Source organism: Eptesicus fuscus, chromosome 1 (assembly GCF_027574615.1).
Source record: "Eptesicus fuscus isolate TK198812 chromosome 1, DD_ASM_mEF_20220401, whole genome shotgun sequence".
Lineage (NCBI taxonomy): Eukaryota > Metazoa > Chordata > Mammalia > Chiroptera > Vespertilionidae > Eptesicus > Eptesicus fuscus.
Window position 1 is genome coordinate 481,005 of NC_072473.1, and position 17,200 is coordinate 498,204.

At 52.7% G+C, this 17,200-nt stretch overlaps 1 protein-coding gene across 4 annotated transcripts in view; it reads left to right on the forward strand.

Moving 5' to 3' along the window:
* CSF2RA (colony stimulating factor 2 receptor subunit alpha) overlaps positions 1 to 16,742 on the forward strand; it is a 30,135-nt gene extending 13,393 nt beyond the window's left edge. Inside the window, exons 5-13 of one of the 4 annotated variants that reach the window (XM_054720220.1) lie at positions 226 to 355; positions 2,106 to 2,281; positions 4,774 to 4,907; positions 8,361 to 8,390; positions 9,093 to 9,228; positions 11,714 to 11,807; positions 14,365 to 14,431; positions 15,165 to 15,299; positions 16,601 to 16,742. In XM_054720220.1, the coding sequence (XP_054576195.1) occupies positions 226 to 355; positions 2,106 to 2,281; positions 4,774 to 4,907; positions 8,361 to 8,390; positions 9,093 to 9,228; positions 11,714 to 11,807; positions 14,365 to 14,431; positions 15,165 to 15,260 (863 nt within the window). In that variant the 3' untranslated portion in view covers positions 15,261 to 15,299; positions 16,601 to 16,742. Of the gene's footprint in view, positions 1 to 225; positions 356 to 2,105; positions 2,282 to 4,773; positions 4,908 to 8,360; positions 8,391 to 9,092; positions 9,229 to 11,713; positions 11,808 to 14,364; positions 14,432 to 15,164; positions 16,259 to 16,600 lie in introns of those variants that run through there. The other 3 variants (XM_054720218.1, XM_054720216.1, XM_054720223.1) reach the window with 3 other exon arrangements.
* The last annotated feature ends 458 nt before the right edge of the window (positions 16,743 to 17,200 follow it).

Consider the following 17,200-nt stretch of genomic DNA (forward strand, 5'->3'; position numbering starts at 1 on the left):
CCCGGGCCTGTGCCCTTGACCGGGAATCGAACCCGGGACCCTTCAGTCTGCAGGCCGACGCTCTATCCACTGAGCCACACCAGCCAGGACAAATTTTTTTTGGGGGGGTTATCCACCACCTTTTAACTTTCAGGTGCCAATTATTGTGTGTGTGCGTGTGTGTGCGTATGTGTGTGTGTGTGCATGTATGTGTGTGTGTGTGCGTGTTTTTTTGTCTCTCCCCAGGTGGGCAGGGCACAGCCGCACAAAACGTCTCCTGCCTGATCTACAAGGCGGACTTCATGAACTGCACGTGGGACAAGGGCCCGGCCGCCCCTGATAACGTCCAGTATTCCCTGCACATCCGGGACCTACGGTGAGAGACGTACAGCAAGCGTGTCAACCTCAAAGGCCCACACGGGCCAGATAAACAAGTTGTTTTTGTGTGTGTGTTTTTTTTTTCTTTTAAAATATATTTTACTGATTTTTTACAGAGAGGAAGGGAGAGGGAGAGAGAGTTAGAAACATCGATGAGAGAGAAACATGGATCAGCTGCCTCCTGCACGCCCCCCACTGGGGATGTGCCCGCAACCAAGGTCCATGCCCTTGACCGGAATCGAACCCGGGACCCTTCAGTCCGCAGGCCAATGCTCTATCCACTGAGCAACACCGGCCAGGGCCAGATAAACAAGTTTTATCTGGACGTGAGCCTCGAACAAATCAAAAGCTTCCATTTTCATAGAAATGTGGGTTTATTGCGATTGAGACATGCTGAAGGCAAAGGGCTGAAATACATGAGTGATTGTGAACATAAAACAATGAATATGCCCTGACTGGTGTGACAGTCATCGGTCATTGGCCAACGTTGTAATTCGTTATGAATAACTAGAGCCCCGGTGCATGGTGGGTCCCTCGGCCTGGCCTGCGGGATTGGGCGGAAACCGGCTCTCCGACATCCCCCGAGGGGTCCCGGATGGCGAGAGGGCGCAGGCCAGGCCGAGGGACCCCACCGGTGCACGATCGGGGCCGGGGAGGGACGCGGGAGGTGGGCCAGCCGGGGAGGGACCGCGGGAGGGCTCCAGGGCGTGTCCGGCCCGTCTCGCTCAGTCCCGATCGGCCGGACCCCAGCAGCGAGCTCACCTACCGGTCGGAGCGTCTGCCCCCTGGTGGTCAGTGCACGTCATAGCGAGCGGTTGAGCGGCCTTAGCATATCATTAGCATATCACGCTGTGATTGGTTGAATGGCCGACTGGCCAACCAGACACTTAGCATATTAGGCTTTTAGATACACTGATGACGATGATCTCTGAACACATAACCATCCGGCCGCTCCGTGTCCATCCTGTAGAATAAAAGGCTCATATGCAAATGGTCCCCTCGACCGGGAGTTCGACCAGCAGGCAGGCCGGCCAACCGCCCACGTCCCCTCCCCCTGGCCAGGCTGGCCGGACCCCACCTGTGCACGGATTCATGCACCGGGCCTCTAATAGATAGATAGATAGATGATAGATCAATCTAGATATATATAGGTATATAGATATATAGATATATAGATATAAATATTTGATAGAGATAGAGATGATATAGATATAGATGATATAGATATAGGTATAGGTATAGATATAGATATAGATATAGATATAGATATAGGTATAGGTATAGATATAGATATAGATATAGATATAGATATAGATATAGATATAGATATAGATGATATAGATATAGGTATAGGTATAGATATAGATATAGATATAGATATAGATATAGATATAGATATAGATATAGATATAGATATAGTTATAGATATAGATATAGTGATAGAGATAGAGATAGAGATAGATAGATAGATATAGTTATAGATATAGATATAGATATAGATATAGATATAGATATAGATATAGATATAGATATAGATAGATATAGATAGATACTGAGTGGCCAGGTTATTATGCATTCAGAGATCATCATAACCTGGCCACTCCGTGTATATAGATGATGCATAACAGGACAAGGTAACAATGACGTGACGAAATCTCTATCATAACGTTTCTTACACACCGTCCTATTGGCTGAACCGCAAAAATATTCGGTCCACACGGATGCCCCAACCCCTCGGCCTCTTGCAGGTCGGGGAGCAAGAGGGAGTGTCCCCGTTACCTCGGAGACGCAGGGACCACCCACGTGGGCTGTCACCTCCAAGGAGCCTCGGCATTCGGTTCCGAGATCTACGTCCTCGTCAACGGCACCAGCCCCAGCGCGGGCATCCAGTTCTTCGACGATACGTTGATGTTAAAGAAAATCGGTAAGGCCCCGGCCGGTGTGGCTCAGGGATAGAGCGTCGGCCTGAGGACTGAAGGGTCCCGGGTTCGATTCCCAGTCAAGGGCACATGCCCGGGGTTGTGGGCTCCATCCCCAGTCGGGGGCGTGCAGGAGGCGGCCGATCCATGATTCTCTCTCTCATCATGGATGTTTCTAGCTCTCTCCCTCTCCCTTCCTCTCTCTGTAAGCAATCCTCTATAATTAAAGGTTAATATGCAAATTGTCTCCTCGGGAGTTCAACCGGGAGTTCGACCAGGGGGTGGGGCCAGCCAGCCATTCCCATATCCCCTCCCCAGTCCAAACCCCTCCCCCCCCCGCTGGCCCTTAACCCCATCGGCTCTAGTCAGGGTAGAGCGGTTACACCCCACCCGTGCACAAATTCGTGCACTGGGCCTCTAGTAAAAATATATTTAATAAATAAATAAAATATCCATTCACTCCAGGGTCTCACCTCCAGCGTCTCCCATCTGAGGTCTCACCTCCAGGGTCTTCACCTCCAGGGTCTCACCTCTGAGGTCTCACCTCCAGGGTCTCACCTCCAGGGTCTCACCTCCAGGGTCTCCCATCTGAGGTCTCACCTCCAGGGTCTTCACCTCCAGGGTCTCCCATCTGAGGTCTCACCTCCAGGGTCTTCACCTCCAGGGTCTCCCATCTGAGGTCTCACCTCCAGGGTCTTCACCTCCAGGGTCTCACCTCCAGGGTCTCCCATCTGAGGTCTCACCTCCAGGGTCTCCCATCTGAGGTCTCATCTCCAGGGTCTTCACCTCCAGGGTCTCCCATCTGAGGTCTCAACCCCAGGGTCTCACCTCCAGGGTCTCCCATCTGAGGTCTCATCTCCAGGGTCTTCACCTCCAGGGTCTCCCATCTGAGGTCTCACCTCCAGGGTCTCCCATCTGAGGTCTCACCTCCTGGGTCTCCCCTCTGAGGTCTCACCTCCAGGGTCTCATGTCCAGGGTCTCCCATCTGAAGTCTCACCTCCAGGGTCTCCCATATGAAGTCTCAACCCCAGGGTCTCACCTCCAGGGTCTCACCTCTGAGGTCTCACCTCCAGGGTCTCACCTCTGAGGTCTCACCTCCAGGGTCTTCACCTCCAGGGTCTCACGTCCAGGATCTCACGTCCAGGGTCTCACGTCCTGGGTCTTCACCTCCTGGGTCTTCAGCTCCAGGGTCTTCACCTCCAGGGTCTCACCTCTGAGGTCTCACCTCCAGGGTCTCATGTCCAGGGTCTCCCATCTGAAGTCTCACCTCCAGGGTCTCCCATATGAAGTCTCAACCCCAGGGTCTCACCTCCAGGGCCTCACCTCTTGGGTCTCACCTCCAGGGTCTTCACCTCCAGGGTCTCACGTCCAGGATCTCACGTCCAGGGTCTCACTTCCTGGGTCTTCACCTCCTGGGTCTCACCTCTAGGGTCTCACCTCCTGGGTCTCCCCTCTGAGGTCTCACCTCCAGGGTCTTCAGCTCCAGGGTCTCACTTCTGAGGTCTCACCTCCAGGTTCTTCACCTCCAGGGTCTCACCTCCTGGGTCTAACCTCCTGGGTCTTCACCTCCAGGGTCTCACCTCCAGGGTCTCACCTCCAGGGTCTCACCTCCAGGGTCTTCACCTCCAGGGTCTTCACCTCCAGGGTCTCACTTCTGAGGTCTCACCTCCAGGGTCTTCACCTCCAGGGTCTTCACCTCCAGGGTCTCCCATCTGAGGTCTCAACCCCAGGGTCTCACCTCCAGGGTCTTCACCTCCTGGGTCTCCCATCTGAGGTCTCAACCCCAGGGTCTCACCTCCAGGGTCTCATCTCCAGGGTCTCCCATCTGAGGTCTCACCTCCAGGGTCTCACCTCCAGGGTCTCACCTCCAGGGTCTCACCTCTGAGGTCTCACCTCCAGGGTCTCACATCCAGGATCTCACTTCTGAGGTCTCACTTCCAGGGTCTTCAGCTCCAGGGTCTTCACCTCCAGGGTCTTCACCTCCAGGGTCTCCCCTCTGAGGTCTCACCTCCAGGGTCTTCACCTCCAGGGTCTCCCATCTGAGGTCTCACCTCCAGGGTCTCCCCTCTGAGGTCTCACCTCCAGGGTCTCCCCTCTGAGGTCTCACCTCCAGGGTCTCACCTCTGAGGTCTCACCTCCAGGGTCTCACCTCTGAGGTCTCACCTCCAGGGTCTTCACCTCCAGGGTCTCACCTCCAGGGTCTTCACCTCCAGGGTCTCCCCTCTGAGGTCTCACCTCCAGGGTCTTCACCTCCAGGGTCTTCACCTCCAGGGTCTCACCTCCAGGGTCTCACCTCCTGGGTCTTCACCTCCAGGGTCTCACCTCCAGGGTCTCACGTCCAGGGTCTCACCTCTGAGGTCTCACCTCCAGGGTCTTCAGCTCCAGGGTCTCACGTCCAGGGTCTTCACCTCCTGGGTCTCCCCTCCAGCGTGTCCCCTACGTGGGTCTCATGGGAGACACCCCAGCTCACGGGACACATCCCGGTTTCTCCCTCCAGAAATCTACGACCCCCCCGACAACATCACCATCGAGTGCAACGCCTCGCACTGCGTCCTCCAGTGGGACACGCCACGGATCCGCGTGTTCCTGTCCAACTGGGAGCTGCAGTACCAGCTGGACATCCAGAGACAGGTGAGCGAGGGCCGGTGCATGCTGGGCCCCGGGTGACCGAGAGGTGCAGGGCCCTGGACCTCAGAGAGCTGGAGGGCACCCCCAGGACCCTGTCAGAGGGCCAGGGTCCAAGGAAGGGGTGGGGGACAGAGCTGGGATGCAGGGAGGGTGGGGCAGAGTGGGGAGAGGTGGTCCCCAGGGGAGGTGAACCCCAACAGCAGCTCCGAGACAGACACAGACACAAGCATCCATGAAAGTCCTCAAGGTGATGGTGGAGAGGCAGACGCTGAAACAGAACCGTGACGACTGAGAGTTACATGTCTTTATGGCCCCAGGGTAGACGAGGAGAAACCCAATAGTTCCATGTCCTCAAGGGCCCAGTATAGACGCGGAAAAACCAATAGTGATACATCCATCTGGCCCCAGTGTAGACGAGGAAAAACCAATAGTGATACGTCGACCTGGTCTCCAATGTAGACGAGGAAAAACCCATAGTTATACGTCCTCATGGGTCCAGTGTAGACGCAGAAAAACCAATAGTTATACGTCCACCTGGGCCCAGTGTAGACGAGAAAAATCCATAGTTATACGTCCTCATGGGCTCAGTGTAGACGAGAAAAATCCAATAGTTATACGTCCTCATGGGCCCAGTGTAGACAAGAAAAACCAATAGTTATACGTCCACATGGGTCCAGTATAGACGAGGAAAAATCCAATAGTTATATGTCGACCTGGTCTCCAATGTAGACGAGGAAAAACCTATAGTGATACATCCATCTGGGTCCAGTGTAGACGAGGAAAAACCAATAGTTATACGTCCACCTGGGTCCAGTGTAGACACGGAAAAACCCATAGTTATACGTCCACCTGGGCCCAGTGTAGACGAGAAAAATCCATAGTTATACGTCCTCATGGGCTCAGTGTAGACGAGAAAAATCCAATAGTTATACGTCCTCATGAGCCCAGTATAGACAAGGAAAATCCATAGTTATACGTCCTCATGGGTCCAGTGTAGACGAGGAAAAATCCAATAGTTATATGTCGACCTGGTCTCCAATGTAGACGAGGAAAAACCTATAGTGATACATCCATCTGGGTCCAGTGTAGACGAGAAAAAACCAATAGTTATACGTCCACCTGGGTCCAGTGTAGACGAGGAAAAACCCATAGTTATACCTCCTCATGGGTCCAGTGTAGACGAGAAAAATCCAATAGTTATACGTCCTCATGGGTCCAGTGTAGACGAGAAAAATCCATAGTTATACGTCCTCATGGGCCCAGTGTAGACGAGAAAAATCCAATAGTTATACGTCCTCATGGGCCCAGTGTAGACGAGGAAAATCCAATAGTTTATGTCCTCATGGACCCAGTGTAGACGAGAAAAACCAATAGTTATACGTCCTCATGGGCCCAGTATAGACGAGGAAAAACCAATAGTTATACGTCCTCATGGGCCCAGTGTAGACAAGAAAAATCCAATAGTTATACGTCCTCATGGGCCCAGTGTAGACGAGAAAAAACCAATAGTTTTTGTCCTCCTGGGTCCAGTATAGACGAGGAAAAACCAATAGTTACACGTCCTCATGGGTCCAGTGTAGATGAGGAAAAACCCATAGTTATACATCCTCATGGACCCAGTGTAGACGAGGAAATTTCAATAGTTATACGTCCACCTGGACCCAGTGTAGACGAGAAAAATCCAATAGTTATATGTCCATCTGGCCCCAGTGTAGACGAGAAAATCCAATAGTTATACGTCCTCATGGGCCCAGTGTAGACGAGGAAAAACCAATAGTTATACGTCCACCTGGGTCCAGTGTAGACACGGAAAAACCCATAGTTATACGTCCACCTGGGCCCAGTGTAGACGAGAAAAATCCATAGTTATACGTCCTCATGGGCCCAGTGTAGACGAGAAAAATCCAATAGTTATACGTCCTCATGAGCCCAGTATAGACAAGGAAAATCCATAGTTATACGTCCTCATGGGCCCAGTGTAGACGAGAAAAAACCAATAGTTTTTGTCCTCCTGGGTCCAGTATAGACGAGGAAAAACCAATAGTTACACGTCCTCATGGGTCCAGTGTAGATGAGGAAAAACCCATAGTTATACGTCCTCATGGACCCAGTGTAGACGAGAAAAACCAATAGTTATACGTCCACCTGGGTCCAGTGTAGACGAGAAAAATCCAATAGTTATACGTCCTCATGGGCCCAGTGTAGACGAGGAAAATCCAATAGTTATACGTCCACCTGGGTCCAGTATAGACGAGGAAAATCCAATAGTTATACGTCCACCTGGGTCCAGTGTAGACGAGAAAAACCAATAGTTATACGTCCACCTGGGTCCAGTGTAGACGAGAAAAATCCAATAGTTATACGTCCTCATGGGCCCAGTGTAGACGAGGAAAACCAATAGTTATACGTCCTCATGGGCCCAGTGTAGACGTGAAAAACCAATAGTTATACGTCCACCTGGGCCCAGTGTAGACGAGGAAAAACCAATAGTTATATGTCAACCTGGGTCCAGTGTAGACAAGAAAAATCCAATAGTTATAGGTCCACATTGGCCCAGGGTAGACGTGGAAAAACTCATAGTTATACGTCCTCATCGGCCCAGTGTAGACGAGGAAAAACCAATAGTTTATGTCCACCTGGGTCCAGTGTAGACAAGGAAAAACCAATAGTTATACGTCCTCTTGGGCCCAGTGTAGACGAGGAAAAATCCAATAGATTATGTCCACCTGGGTCCAGTGTAGACGAGGAAAACCAATAGTTATACGTCCTCATGGACCCAGTGTAGACGTGAAAAACCAATAGTTACACGTCCTCATGGGTCCAGTGTAGATGAGGAAATTCCAATAGTTATACGTCCTCATGGGCTCAGTGTAGACGAGGAAAACCCATAGTTATACGTCCACCTGGGTGCAGTATAGACGAGGAAAAATCCAATAGTTATACGTCCTCATGGACCCAGTGTAGACGTGGAAAAACTCATAGTTATACGTCCTCATGGGCCGAGTGTAGACGAGAAAAACCAATAGTTATACGTCCTCATGGGCCCAGTGTAGATGAGGAAATTCCAATAGTTATACGTCCTCATGGACCCAGTATAGATGAGGAAAAATCCAATAGTTATACGTCCTCATGGACTCAGTGTACACAATGGGAAGTCCTGGACTCCATGTCCTCCTGGATTTAATGAGGATCCACGTTCACCCGTTGGGGATCCAGACGAATAAAGGATTGGTTCGCAGGGCCCACGTCCATCCCTCTGCCCGTGTCACCTCCAGAATAGCTGAGCTTTTAAGGTCACTGCCCACCCATCACTTCTTTTCTGCCTCAAATGGCAGAAAAGACAACAATAAAAAAGAAACAAAACAAAAAAAAAAACATTGCAAGGAGAAAACTAAACCTATTCTTTTGTTGTTGTTGTTCCTTTCTGTGGATTTTTTTTTTTTTTTGTCTCTCCAGAACAGTATGCAGCCCAGTGACCATCAACTGGTGAGTGAAGGTTCCGACCCCAAAATACCACCCCTTCTTGGAGCTTCATTGTAGTCCCCATCTAGTCAGGGATGAAGGAGCCCTTCCCATAGTCAGTCCTGGGGGCCTGGGTGGGGTGTCTCCTGGGCTCACGTTGAGATGAGTCATTACATCCCTGTGATATTTTTTTTAAAAAATCTATGTTTACTAGCACCCCGGTGCACAAATTCATGCACCCGTGGGGTCCCTCGGCCTGGCCTGCGGGATCGGGCCAAAACCGGCTCTCCGACATCCCCCGAGGGGTCCCGGATGGCGAGAGGGTACAGGCCAGGCCGAGGGACCCCACCGGTGCACGATCGGGGCCGGGGAGGAACGCGGGAGGTTGGCCAGCCGGGGAGGGACCGCGGGAGGGCTCCAGGGCGTGTCCGGCCCATCTCGCTCAGTCCCGATCGGCCGGACCCCAGCAGCAAGCTCACCTACCGGTCGAAGCGTCCGCCCCCTGGTGGTCAGTGCACATCACAGCGAGCGGTTGAGCGGCCTCAGCATATCATTAGCATATGACGCTCTGATTGGTTGAGCGGCCGACTGGTCGACTGGACACTTAGCATATTAGGCTTTTATTCTATAGGATGATGATGATGATGATGATGAAAATAAAACACACCCCCACCTTCTCTTTGCTCAACGGACGTGACAGCCTCTACCTTCCTCTTCTCCCGAAAGGTGGACATATCTGGTGGCTGGAGAAATACATACGTCTTTCAAAAGCCTCTGCCCAGAGCCAACCACGCCGTGAGAATGCGGGCGGCCGACTCCCGGCTCCTGCAGTGGGGTCCGTGGAGCCAGCCGGTGGAGTTCGGTACGTATAACCCCACCCCCCGCCCCCCGCGAGAGCCGGACCCGAGGTGGCGGCTGCCCACCCCGAATTGATCTGAGTCATTCCAGGAGCGAGGACCCATGCACTTTATCTCCCTGAAACTTTATAAATGCTCATGAGCCCGGCAGGCGTGGCTCAGTGGTTGAGCGTCGACCTAGGAACCAGGAGGTCACGGGTTCGATTCCCGGTCAAGGGCACAGGCCCGGGTTGTACCCTCGATCCCCAGTAGGGGGCGTGCAGGAGGCAGCCGGTCCATGATTCTCTCTCATCATGGATGTTTCTCTCTCTCTCTCTCTCTGCCTCTCCCTTCCTCGCTCTGAAATCAATAAAATATATATTTTTAAAATAAGCACAAAAACTGGCCACAATTTAGAAGTCTATGAGTCAGCAGATGAACAATGTATTGCCATTCGTACTATGCGGGTGATGCAAATGTTAAAAGAAATTAGTGATGCCCTGGCAGGTGTGGCTCAGTGGATAGAGCGTCGGCCTGCGGACTGAAGGGTCCCGGGTTCGATTCCCGGTCAAGGGCATATGCCCGGGGTTGTGGGCTCCATCCCCAGTGGGGGGCGTGCAGGAGGCAGCCGGTCCATGATTCCCTCTCATCATCGATGTTTCTTTCTCTCCCCCTTCCTCTCTGAAATCAGTAACAATATACATCTTTTTAAAAAATGAAGATATAGAAACTCATCAGAAAAAGAACAGAAATAATTTTTTTAATATATTTTATTGATTTCAGAGAGGAAGGGAGAGGGAGAGAGAGTGAAACATCAGTGATGAGAGAGAATCATGGATCGGCTGCCTCCTGCACGCCCCCGACTGGGGATCGAGCCCACAACCCGGGCATGTGCCCTTGACTGGGAATCGAACCCGGGACCCTTCAGTCCCCAGGCCGACGCTCTATCCACTGAGCCACACCAGCTGGGGCTGAAAAATCTTTTTAAAAATAAAATAAAAAATAAACGAAGCCCCAGCCGGTGTGGCTCAGTGGGTAGAGCGTCGGCCTGCGGACTGAGGGGTCCCGGGTTCGATTCCCCATCAAGGGCACATGCCCGGGTTGTGGGCTCCATCCCCAGTCGGGGGCATGCAGGAGGCAGCTGATCCGTGATTCTCTCTCCTCATGGATGTTTCTCTGTCTCTCTCTCTCCCTCTCCCTTCTTCTCTCTGAAATCAAGAAAAATATATTTTTAAGGAAAAAAAAAAAAAGGCTTCCACACCGGACCCCGCCCATCCCCAAAGGAAGAGACGGAAAATGAGATTTCCTTACGTCTGTTTCCCACCAGGAAATCCTCCCGCCTGATCCCGTCAGGCCACCCCCAGCCGTGGTCCCCGGTGAGGAGGAGGCGGGCTTTTTAATGACGCCTGTTTCCTCGCCGTCCGTCCCCCGTGGGAGGTCGCAGGAATGAAATTAGCAGCACACGCCCATGGCTTCCTGCCTGGGATTTTTTATTTCTTGGCAAGAATTCAGGGGTTCGGCCCTGACCGGTGTGGCTCACTGGGTGGAGCGTCGGCCTGCGGACGGAAGGGTCCCGGGTTCGATTCCCGGTCGAGGGCATGGACCTTGGTTGCGGGCACATCCCCAGTGGGGGGGCGTGCAGGAGGCAGCTGATGGATGTTTCTCTCTCTCATCGATGTTTCTGACTCTCTATCCCTCTCCCTTCCTCTCTGTAAAAAAATCAATAAAATATATATTTTTTTTAAAAAAAGAATTCAGGGGTTTGGACGTAGCTGCCACTATATTTTTCTTTTTTAAATAGAACGTTTGTTTTTTTTAATATATATATATATTTTATTGATTACAGAGAGGAAGAGAGAGAGAGAGAGAGAGAGAGAGAGAGAGAGAGAAACATCCATGAGGAGAGAGAATCACAGATCAGCTGCCTCCTGCATGCCCCCTACTGGGGATGGAGCCTGCAACCCGGGCATGTGCCCCGATGGGGAATCGAACCCGGGACCCTTCAGTCCGCAGGTTGACGCTCTATCCACTGAGCCACACCAGCTGGGGCTTCGTTTATTTTTTTTATTTTTTTTATTTTATTTTTAAAAAGATTTTTCAGTTCTTTTTCGGATGAGTTTCTATATCTTCATTTTTAAAAATATATATATATGTATTTTTATTTAATTCAGAGAGGAAGGGGGAGAGAGAGAAACATCCATGAGGAGAGAGAATCATGGACCGGCTGCCTCCTGCACGCCCCCTACTGGGGATGGAGCCCACAACCCAGGCCTGTGCCCTTGACCGGGAATCGAACCCGTGACCTCCTGGTTCCTAGGTCGACGCTCAACCCCTGAGCCAGGCCGGCCGGGGCAGGACTGGGTTCCTTCCTTCAGAGAGTGTCTCCCTCCACGTCTGGGTGTCTCTTCTTCGCCGCGAACTCGCCAGGGAGGGAGGGAGGGAGGGAGGGGGCCGTGGGTCGGCGGCTCCTGCCCCTGGGGGTACCTGACCCGCCGCTCTCTCTGCCCCCAGGCTCCGGGGAATGGCTGTCCGGCGCGTTTTTCATCTCCATGGTCATCCTGGGCACCCTCGCCTGCGTCCCCATCTTCCTCTTCCTGTTTAATAGGTAAACCCCCAGCCCTGGCCGGCGTGGCTCAGTGGTTAGAGCTCCGGTCTCGGGTCCGATCCCCCGAGTCAGGGACACATTCCTGATGAGAGAGAGAGAAAGAGAGAGAGACATGGGGATGGGTTGCCTCCTCCCTCCCTGCCCTCCCCCCTCCCCCACCCACCCCCCCCACATGTGCTCCAACCAGGGCCGGGGATCAATCCTGGAAAACCACATACGTGGCCTTGGCCAGGAAGGAAATCCGTGACCCCTCGGTGGGCGGGCCGACGCTCTAACCACTGAGCCCACCCGCTGATTGGATTCCTGAGTATGAACGGATCAATTCTGATCTATCTATCTATCTATCTATCTATCTATCTATATAAAATGCTAAGTGACCGACCGTCCGACCGTCCGTCCGACCGTCCGACCGACCGTCCGTCCGACCGTCCGTCCGACCCGCCGGCCGGTACACAGGGCACGCGCTGGCGATTTAAAAATAAGCGTTAACTCGTGCGTGCGCGACACCGATGAGGCTCTCGCTGCCGCCAATCGCACGCGACGCCAGAATCTATCTGAAGACCGACGATGGGGGCTCTGTGGCTGTTATATCATGTTGTGGTTGCTTAGTTATTAATCAATTGGTCAATCACTGTTTTTAATCCACGCTGTTTTCACGTCATGTTGTTGTTGTTTGTTTATTCATCAATGTATACGTCACTAGAGGCCCGGTGCACGAAATTCGTGCACGGGGAGGAGAGGGGGGGGCGTGTCCCTCAGCCCAGCCTGCACCCTCTCCAATCTGGGACCCCTCGAGGGATGTCCGACTGCCCGGTTTAGGCGAGATCGGGCCTACACGGGCAGTCGGACCTCCCTCTCACCATCCGGGACTGCTGGCTCCTACCTGCTCGCCTGCCTTCCTGCCTGATCGCCCCTAACCGCTTCTGCCTGCCAGCCTGATCACCCCCTAACCACTCCCCTGCCAGCCTGATGGATGCCTAACTGCTCCCCTAACTGCCCTCCCCCTGCAGGCCTGGTCACCCCTAACTGCCCTCCCCTGCAGACCTGGTCACCCCTAACTGCCCTCCCCTGGTCACCCCTAACTGCCCTCCCCTGCAGGCCTGGTCACCCCCAACTGCCCTCCCCTGCAGGCCTGGTCACCCCTAACTGCCCTCCCCTGCAGGCCTGGTCACCCCTAACTGCCCTCCCCTGCAGGCCTGGTCACCCCTAACTGCCCTCCCCTGCAGGCCTGGTCACTCCTAACTGCCCTCCCCTGCAGTGGTCACCCCCTAACTGCCCTCCCCTGCATGCCTGGTCCCCCACAACTACCCTCCCCTGCAGGCCTTGTCCTCCCTAACTGCCCTCCCCTGCAGGCCTGGTCACCCACCAACTGCCCTCCCCTGCATGCCTGGTTTCCCCCAACTGCCCTCCCCTGCTGGCCTGGTCACCCCTAACTGCCCTCCCCTGCAGGCCTGGTCACCCCCAACTGCCCTCCCCTGCAGGCCTGGTCACCCCCAACTTCCCTCCTCTGCCAGCCTGGTCACCCCTAACTACCCTCCCTTGCAGGCCTTGTCACCCCTAACTGCCCTCCCCTGCAGGCCTGGTCCCCTCCCCAACTGCCCTGCCCTGCAGGCCTGGTCACTCCTAACTGCCCTCCCCTGCAGGCCTGGTCCCTCCCATCTGCCCTGCCCTGCTGGCTTGATTGCCCACCACTGCCCTCTCTTGCAGACCTGGTCCATCCCCTGCTGGCCATCTTGTGGCGGCCATCTTGTGTCCACATGGGGGCAGCCATTCTTGTGTGTTGGAGTGTTGGGATCGGGCCTAAACCGGCAGTCGGACATCCCTTGAGGGGTCCCGGATTGGAGAGAGTGCAGGCCGGGCTGAGGGACACCCCCCCACACACACCGTGCACGAATTTCGTGCACCGGGCCTCTAGTGTCTATACTTATATTTAAAAACTTGTAAACTCAGGTTGGCTAACAGTGCACCCAGATGTTATCAATTTAATAATAATGATAATGATAATGATAAAAATAATTTTAAAAAATTAAGTCACACCAGAAAAAAAGAATAAAAAAAGGAAACCAAGAAAAACCAAAACAAAGAATAATAAAAAAGTCACTAAACAGAGGCTGGGCCTCATACACAGAGTTTGGAGGGATGGAGGGACATGGGTCTTTTGAGCCCCCAGCCTTTATCCCCGAAGACCCCGGGCTCCCCACGCCCATCCCTGCATCCCAGCGTGAAGGTTCTAGAAAGGACCCCCGTGGTTCCCACGCTGGATTCCCATAATGCCTCCTATTTCCTGTTTTGTATAAGTTGAGTGGATCCTCGTGCAATGCTTCGATGACACTGTTCTGGCTGCACAGATGCTGATGGGGGCGGAGGAGGAGGGACGGGATATAGGTGCTCAGCGCTGATTGGACAGGGAAGGCCTGAGTCGCCATCTGATTGGACAGGGACGACGCCAGTCACCATCTGATTGACAGGGAAAGTCTCCTTGGACATCTAGGGGGAACTCCGCCACCTGGGTTCACTCTTCACACTTTTTTTTTTTGTTTTGTTTTGGTCTCACTAGGTTCGTCGGGGTGCCCATTCCTAGAGTCAAAGATAAAGTGAACAATGACTATCTCACCGACGATGAGGTCTGTACGGGAAAGGGGGTGACCCAGGGTGGAAAATGGGGGTGTCCGGGGACCCTGCCAATGTCCCACCATCTCCTGTTCCAATGACCCCTTGGGGGTGTGGCCGGAATGCTGTGTCCGGCTCTGTGGCCGTGTCTCGGGGTCAGGGGTCAGGTCTTGCCTGCCAGCTACGTCTGGGGAGATGGAGAGACACACAGATGGTAGGGAGTCTGACATGACCCCCTGGAGGAGGAGCCAGAAAGGGGTGAAGCGTGACAAAAAACAAAACAAAAACAGGGAGACCCCATAGAGGGCCCTCCTCATGGGCCACTCTCCCTGAGGGAGGGACCATGTCTCTCTGCTGTTGTCATAGCAACCAGCTCCCGACTCACTGACATGGACATCTCTCGGGTCCTGAGCCCACACCCTGGGTCCTGTTCCCCGATCCCTGGTTTCCGGGGACCTCCAGCATCCTGTGCGCCTCATGGGGTACCAGCATGAGCCACTTCCCCCATTTTCCTGTCCAAGCTCCAACCTGCCCCAGGACCTTTGCACGTGCCATCTCCTACACAACATCTCCCATTCGCTCACCAGCCCTCGAGCAGGGCGGTCTGGCTGGTCCCTCGGCGGCAAGGAGACCCACGTGGATCTGTTGAGGGTTTCTACTACCCACAATCCCCACCCCACCCGCGCACCGGGGATCCCGCAGACCCGACGCCCTCATTCTTTTTTTCTTTTTTTTTTCTCCTACCAGATCATCTGGGAGAAATTCACCCCGGACACGGGGAAAGGGGACCACGAGGAGGTCTTTCACGTGGAAGAGATCGAAGAATCCACGGCCAAGGTGTGAATGTCGGAGGGCGCCAGATCCCGCGTCATTCTGGAACGTGTACGGGTTTTTTCCGTGTTGTTCTCATTGTTGTTTTTTGGATTGTTTCTTTGTGTCCATCCAAGGATATGTTTTCCATTGACTTTTATTTTTTTAATTTAAAAGTATTTTTTTATTGAATTTTTTTTTTTTTTTTTAGACAGAGAGGAAGGGAGTGGGGGAGAAACATTGATGAAAGAGCGAACTTGTATGCATATTAATGCATAGGCATAGACAATAGTATGGTGAAGGCCTGGGAGGGGTGGGGGCGGGATGTAGGGGGGGAGCAATGGAGAAAGGAAGGCATGTAATACCTTTTCAACAATAAAGATAAACTTTTTTTTTTTTATTTTTTATTTTATTATTTTTTTTTACTAGAGGCCCGACGCACGAAGATTCGTGCACAAACGGGCCTTCCTTCCCCTGGCTACCGGCACCGCCCTCGCTCCGGCCGGAGCCACCTTTCTGTCTTCCCACGCTGCCCAGAGGCCCGGAGCGGCTGGGGCGGTGCGGGATGCCTGCATCGTCACCGTGGTGACCACGCAAGTGTCCCTCCCCGCCCCTGGCCGCTCGGTGCCTGTGTATGCAAATTAGCCCGCCATCTTTGTTGGGTTAATTTGCATACTCTCTCCTGATTGGCTGGTGGGCGTCACGCAGGTACAGTCAATTAGCATGTTACTCTTTTATTAGGTAGATTTTTTTTCTTTATTGATTAAGGTATTACATACGTGTCCTTATTCTCCCCATTGTCCCCCCACGACCCCCACTCATACCCTCACCCCCCTGTTGTCTGTGTCCATTGGTTAGGCCCATATGCATGCATTCAAGTCCTTTGGTTGATCTCTCCCCCTTACCCCCACCCTCCCCTACCTCCCCTCTGAGGTTGGACGGTCTGATCGATGCTTCTCTGTCTCCGGATCTGTTTTTGTTCATCAGGTTATAATGTTCTTTATTTTCCATAAATGAGTGAGATCATGTGATATTTATCTTTTTCTGACTGGCTTATTTCGCTCAGCATCATGCTCTCCAGGTCCCTCCAAGCTGTTGCAAATGGTAAGAATTCCTTCCTTTTTCATGGCTGCGTAGTATTCCATTGTGTCGATGGACCACCGTTTTTTAATCCACTCATCTGCTGATGGGCACTCGGGCTGTGTCCAGATCTCAGCTATGGTGAATGGTGCTGCTATGAACATAGGGGTGCATATATCCTTTCTGATGGGTGTTTCTGGTTTCTTGGGATATATTCCTAGGAGTGGGATTACTGGGTCCAATGGGAGTTCCATTTTCAGTTTTTTGAGGAAACTCCACACTGTTCTCCACAGTGGCTGCCCCCGTCTGCATTCCCACCAGCCGTGCACGAGGGTTCCTTTTTCTCCGCCTCCTCGCCAGCACTTGTCGTTTGCTGATTTGTGGATGGTAGCCATTCTGACAGGTGTGAGATGGTCCTGCATTGAAGAAATAAAAAAATAAATAAAGTTTTCTTTTTTTAAAAAAAGGAAAGAAATATTGATAACAGAGAATCATGGACCGGCTGCCTCCCGCACACCCCCTGCTGGGGATCGAGCCCCCAACCCTGGCCTGAGCCCCTGACCGGGGATCGAACCGGGTCATAGGTCAATGCTCTATCCACTGAGCCACATCAGCTGGCATTTTCCACTGACTTTTAGAGAGAGAGAGATTAGTTGCCTCCCATACACACCCTGACGGGGGGGGGCCTGGGATCAAACTTGCAACCCAGTTGCATGCTGTTGACCAGGACTCGAACCCGAGACCCTTTGGTGCGCGGGCAGACGGTCTAACCACTGGGCCACACCGCCTCGGGCTGTCTGCGTTTTTTTTTTCATCATTGTTTTGAGCATTAATAGACCTTTTTATTTTTTCACTGTGAACCTTGACCCAAAAGAAAAAAATAAAAAGTAAGA